Source organism: Augochlora pura, chromosome 7, assembly GCF_028453695.1.
Source record: "Augochlora pura isolate Apur16 chromosome 7, APUR_v2.2.1, whole genome shotgun sequence".
NCBI classification, from domain to species: Eukaryota; Metazoa; Arthropoda; class Insecta; order Hymenoptera; family Halictidae; genus Augochlora; species Augochlora pura.
Genome location: NC_135778.1, coordinates 16,180,514 through 16,186,602, shown reverse-complemented (window position 1 = coordinate 16,186,602; position 6,089 = coordinate 16,180,514). Strand labels below are relative to the sequence as shown.

The 6,089-nt window shown below is 36.6% G+C and overlaps 1 protein-coding gene across 3 annotated transcripts in view; it reads left to right on the top strand.

Annotated features, from left to right (window-relative positions):
* Window positions 1–1,435: 1,435 nt before the first annotated feature.
* Window positions 1,436–6,089, top strand: part of Pex23 (tectonin beta-propeller repeat-containing peroxin 23) — a 9,347-nt gene continuing 4,693 nt past the window's right edge. Inside the window, exons 1-16 of one of the 3 annotated variants that reach the window (XM_078187663.1) lie at window positions 1,436–1,534; window positions 2,038–2,296; window positions 2,374–2,556; window positions 2,878–3,030; window positions 3,104–3,196; window positions 3,429–3,609; window positions 3,693–3,916; window positions 3,984–4,187; window positions 4,305–4,480; window positions 4,555–4,687; window positions 4,755–4,981; window positions 5,099–5,230; window positions 5,319–5,475; window positions 5,530–5,692; window positions 5,765–5,868; window positions 5,945–6,087. In XM_078187663.1, the coding sequence (XP_078043789.1) occupies window positions 2,072–2,296; window positions 2,374–2,556; window positions 2,878–3,030; window positions 3,104–3,196; window positions 3,429–3,609; window positions 3,693–3,916; window positions 3,984–4,187; window positions 4,305–4,480; window positions 4,555–4,687; window positions 4,755–4,981; window positions 5,099–5,230; window positions 5,319–5,475; window positions 5,530–5,692; window positions 5,765–5,868; window positions 5,945–6,087 (2,498 nt within the window). In that variant the 5' untranslated portion in view covers window positions 1,436–1,534; window positions 2,038–2,071. Of the gene's footprint in view, window positions 1,787–2,037; window positions 2,297–2,373; window positions 2,557–2,877; window positions 3,031–3,103; window positions 3,197–3,428; window positions 3,610–3,692; window positions 3,917–3,983; window positions 4,188–4,304; window positions 4,481–4,554; window positions 4,688–4,754; window positions 4,982–5,098; window positions 5,231–5,318; window positions 5,476–5,529; window positions 5,693–5,764; window positions 5,869–5,944; window positions 6,088–6,089 lie in introns of those variants that run through there. The other 2 variants (XM_078187664.1, XM_078187665.1) reach the window with 2 other exon arrangements.

The window sequence follows — 6,089 nt, the reverse complement described above, 5'->3', positions numbered from 1 at the left end:
TTCGGAAATACGAATGTCCGCATGCTGCTTCATGCCGAACATTGCTTTTTTTCTGGCCTCTGTAAAACTTATGTTTTTGTAAGCCATAATTTTCGCTGTAGCTCTCTCCATCTTAAGTGCTTCACACTCTTGTGCCAGAGGGCTGTGGTCCCCTCTGCAATTGATGCAGAATTCTTTCCGCTCACATTTTCCATGGCACGCGTCCGAGCACCTAAAGCACCTTTTTACTTCCGATTTACAAAACTTTTGCGTGTGGCCAAATTTAAGGCACTTAAAGCATCTTTTAACTCTCCTTATAAATGGGGAGACCTTCAGCCACACGTGACCCCAACCTATTTTAAGCCTCGTTGGCAGTGAGTCTCCTTTCACCCTAACTAATATGGCCTTACTGTCCATTATTATCACTTCCCCATTTTTAGTTGTTCTCTTTTGAATTTTTTCGAACTCCATCTCCCCTTGGTCTTTAGCCAGATCCTTTTTTAATTCCTCTATCGTCCCGTCCCATTCTGTTATGACGCCCAATCTTTCAATTGCCCTCCTTGGGATAAACGCCTTGATCCTCTTATTCTCCCTTAGAGATTTGAGGAATTCGTTCGCAGTCTTCATTTTCTTAATGCGGACTTCCGCCTTGACCTTGGAGATCATCCTCATGGATTCAATATCCTTGCCCCATGGGATGATTTCCCTATATATCTTGATCAAATTTTTGCCCTTATTGTTCGAGCATTCCTCGTTTTTCAGGACCACCTCTATTAAGCAGGTCCCATCTTGTCCTTCCTTATAGAACGTGTCCGTCTGCTCTTCTGTTTTGCCTCCTTCATTTTTTTTCCTGTATCCCTCCGAATTGCTGCTCTCCCTAGCCTCCATCACCTTTTTTTTGTCTATAAATGTTTATAAATGATACAAACATTGAAACAAGCGGAGCTTCAAGGGTTGTGGAGAAGGGTTGCATTGAAAAGGTTATGAGTGAGAGGTGTCTGAGGAAATTATTAAAACTTAAGGATAGAAAAATAAGCAAGGTGAAATGCACCAACAGCTAGTAACATAAAGTCTGGTTTGGTTGAGGGTTGGAGATCAGCGTGGGTATCCCGCCTGGTAGGCGAGGAAACCACAGCGCAAAAATGGAGGAGATCAAAATGGAGGAGAGCGGCCAAAACGAAAAGAGCAATGCAGGCTCACGGAAAAGAACAAGGAATGACCCAACCGACGAGGGTCAAAAAGACTAAAACTCTGTTCGGAGTCCGTACAGCGCCGAATGAAGTAGTGGCAAATGCTGAAACTGTTAACCAAAATCGACTGTGGGTAATTTGCCATGGAAGACGATGGCAGTGCCTCTGTAGGAGGAAAACTGAAACTCTGTTCGGAGTCCGTACAGCGCCGAATGAAATAGTGGCAAACGCTGAAACTGTTATTACATACATTACATATTGTATACATATACAGTAGTCCGCACTTATGATCGGTATCGGTATATTGAATGAAGCAGTGACAACGAGTGACAGTCGGTGATAATTGATTGTACATCGTTGTAAAGGCATGTTTTCTCTGATTTCTAATTTGTTTGTTTAAATTATCTTCCCCGAGTTACTTAATCGACGTCGAAGTACAATTTAATCCAAATCATAGAATGTACATACATTATAAACTACTTAAAATTGAATAAAAAGACATCAAACCTTCAATCAGTTGTACACGATCAGATTATTATGTTCATACGTGAAAATAATGTCATCTATCTAACATTATCTTTAAGTCAAAGATAACCTGTTATTTCGTAAGGAGAAAGGTATCATGTTTGCATTGTTATGTCTTATTATATGTATAGTTTGTTACCGCTATGGGTTGATTCATTGCACAGTATCTATTGTTACCAATTCCTACGTTTTATACGAAGTAACTATTATTAATAGATTTAACGTCTATAACTTAATTACTATGTATGTTTCTTTTTTTTGGTAATATTGGAAAATATTTTCTTTGGATATTTATAGCAGTTTAGTATAGATATGTTATTTTAATAGAAGTGACATGTTGCAGGTGAACGAGAACGTTTGTGCAACAATTCTTCAAAATGCCAAGTTCACATTTATATGCCATAAACAATGAGGGACGCATATTTGGACTTTCAACATCTGGGAACATGTGGAGAGAGTTTATGTACCTGGGTCTCGAGTTCAAACAGCTGTCGGCGGTCCCACATTTCATGTGGGCTATTGGAGGCGATCGGCAAGTTTATGTGCACGTACATGGATTAGATGTACCTATAAGAATTAAAGAAGAGATATATGAAAATGAAGTATGTTAACTAAAATCAGAAAGCAGTTAACTAATGTAGTAAATATGTTCGTATAATAATAGTAAATAATGTTCTAGCGGTGGCTTCCTTTGGAGGGATTCAGTGGAAGATTATTACCTACAGATAGGTACAACTTTTCTAGTCAAGATGGTACAGTTGATCGTAGTCGAGACAAAGTCAAATTGCCATCAATGGCTTGGCAATGGGAAGGCGATTGGCAAATAGAGACCACTTTGGATGGGCAACCATTGGATCATGATGTAAGTTTGAAGTTACTACATTACAACTTTAATTAATTGCTCTTCTTTGTATGTGACAAGTCTTACCAAATCTTCATTGTCATTCTTTTAGCTTAATTTCTATTCATTAATTTTTTAGTTAATAAAGTTTCACTTTTCATGAAATTAGAAATGAATAATTTACTTAGGATATACAAATTTCTTTCCTTTCGTTGCACTGTCATTAAAATTTTGGTTTAGCCATTGTGTTTCTTATAGCTTTCTGTTTATATGTAGATTTGTTGTCAGTTGTCATCAACGAAACAAAGAGTTATGATCACAGAGAATATGATATTTTGGTAGGGATGGACATATGCAGTTGATTTCCCAGCTACATATAGCACTAGAAAACAGTGGAAGTCGTGTGTCAGGCGGAGGAAATGGGTTCGTTATCGAAGATACAGTGCCATGAATTCGTGGTGTGCTATTGCACCTCTTCACAAAGATGCGACAGAGGTAGCTTATGATTTGGAAATTTGTAGTTTCTTTCACATTACTGTAATATATAAAGAATGTATTGAATTTTCAGGAACCATTCATTGACATATCTGTTGGTGGAAATCAAATTCCTGGAGGTAATCCTGGATGCCTAGTAGTCTGGGCAGTAACTGCTCATGGGAGGGTATAACTCTTAAAAAATTTTTTTTTAAACAAAATGCTAAAAATAATGTAGTATATAATTGTAACTGTTTCGTTTCTACCGAATTTTATAAAAACTTTTGGTTCCAATGAAGTTAACAAGTTCTCTGCCAGCTACGATTGTACACGTATGTCTATTGCCGACGTCCTTTTTGCAAAAAGAAGTGGCAGCGAACATGTTAAATGACATGGTTACTAATTATTATATTGTACAGGTAATGTTTCGCGTTGGTACCAGTACCACCTGTCCTGAAGGGCAGAGGTGGAGTGCTATAAAATTACCAAACAGCTTTGAGGTATGCCAAATCAGTGTTGGAATAACTGGTCTTGTTTGGGCTGTACTAATGGTTGGCAAAGCACTGGTGCGTACAGGTGTTACTAGAGAAAATCCAATGGGTATATAAATTTTATAAAATTTTCGAGTTGTCATATATGTCTGTAATTCTTTGATCAATAACAAATGCAATTTTATTTTATAGGAGACGAGTGGACAGAGATTGAACCCCCACAAAAAGATTTGAAATTAGTACAAGTTAGTGTAGGTACAGATTCTGTTTGGGCCGTAACACAAGATGGTAGAGTGTGGTTTAGGAAAGGTATTAAAGGTGAAATGAGTGGAGTCTGTGAACAATTGGCTACTGGTACAGGCTGGGTAGAAATGTTGAGTAAAATGTCTCTAGTATCAGTTGCTCCAAACGATCAGGTAATTAACTTTATTCAAATGTTTGTAGCGATAAATATGTATGATTTACTTACTCAATTTTCATCAGGTCTGGGCCATTGGCCACGAAGATAGGTGTTTATACTATCGTACTTGCATTACACGATCAGAACTAACAGGTAAAAAATGGAGATCAATAAATGCACCACTCCAACTTAGTAGAGCAAGCAGTAATGCCAGTTTAACATCAAGTAACAGGCACAGTATGTGTGGTACTCCTCAGCAACAGAGACATCAGAGTTGGGGGTCATTGGTAGTTATTTCAATAATGTCAATTATTAATATTTAATTATTAATTTTATAATAAATTCTACATATTTATTTATTAGAAACCTACGTTTCGTAATACCAAAACAATGCTTGTTTTCAGAATCGACCACATAGTACTAGTGAAGGTACAACATTGATTAGGGAATGGGAAGAACAATCGCGATCGGCACCGACACCAACGTCTTTAAAATTATGGCAACGGTCGAACGATAGTACTACCAAGAATCCTCAACAAACATCTTTTCAGGACATATATTTAAATGAAGGAAAGAAAAAGTAAGAGTATGTTTTATTAATTTTAATTATACCTACGCCTTTCAGTATATTTATACATATGCACATAAATGTAGATCCACGCAGTCATTAGACATGGGTGATCTTACCGAGGCTAGTGTTGCGAATATAACTATATCAAATGAATCACTTACTAAAACTGGAGAATCCATAGTAGTTTCTGGAAAAGGCATGGGCAGTACTGTCAAGGTTAATACGAAATTAAGTATTTACCATTTGTTTTGTCAATCACAATTAAAATTGTAAATTGAAATAGATTAATCCAGCTGCTTGGAGCCCTGTTCATTCGGTTGGATCTACGGTAGGCGTGGAAGCTCATCCAGAGACGGATGGCAGCATATTTGATCCTGATTTAACAAGCGATTCTGGTGTTTATGGGGAAGATGAAAGTTCTGGCGCGATGTATTGGGCTGAATGCGATGTTTCCTGGTACAAAGTAGAAGCTGGGGCATGTTTCATTGATCCATCAAATCCTCCAAAATGGTATAATTAATATCTAAAAGAATTAATTCGTTGCGGACAGTCTGGCGACATAACTTAGTCTTTAAGTGTACATATTAAATATTTATTAAATGCACTGTTTATATGTTAAACATGTAGGATCGCCGACACTAATGGCACAAGTCACGGAGATATAACGGAACCATGGAGAATACATATTTTAGAAGAATTGAAAAAAAGATTACAAAAAATACAATATGATCCGTTAATATATGAAAAAGTAGTTGAAAAGTAAGATTTAAAAAATTTAGATTAATGTTTTAATATATCTTTTGCAAAGATATTTTTAAAACATTTCCTCTATAATAATACGTTATAGGTCATCGTGGGTAAAAAATGGTGACGCAAAGTGTAAAGTTAAAGGCAGCAATACATATGAAGATTGTATTATTGAGTTAGAATGGATAAGTAGTGATAGTGGCTCCTTAGATTCGGGAACTATAACTGTTTTAAATGCAAATGGAGCAACAACAATCGTAAGTTCCTTAAATACTTTTGAAAGGATTCAAATTAATAAGTACTTTTTTTAGGTTCAATTTCCTATATCTGAAATTATGTGTGCAGTGTGCTGTAGTGAACCAGGTAGTCCAAGAATAGCAATTCATACTCCTCGACTACCTCGTCTTAAAGTTCTTAGGCTGCAATTTTTTAGTGACACTGACATGGAAGATTGGCTAAATCATTTAACTTCAGGTATCTTAATTCTGGAGTTCAAAGATAATTAAAATAACAGTTTTCGATCACGCGATTTTTCCGCATTTTCAGTTTCTTGCCAGATGAATAACGTTTATGGGAGGCCGGGACCTAATTCAATTTGGACCACGACTGCATTAGGAGATGTGTATGTGTATGATCCTACTGCCGCAGAAGTAAGTTGACCGTTATAAATTGTATTATAATAAAATAGCTATCATACATTTTTTTACATATTTAAATCGTTTCTAGGAGAATCAGCTTTTTAATGATGGTTACGTACAAGAATTGGATGTGGCAGGAAAAGAATTACCATTTGAGTGTATATTACAAAACGGTTTTGGGTGCGGTAGTTCTCTTAAAGTTACAGTTTGCATACACGACGATGCCGATAGGT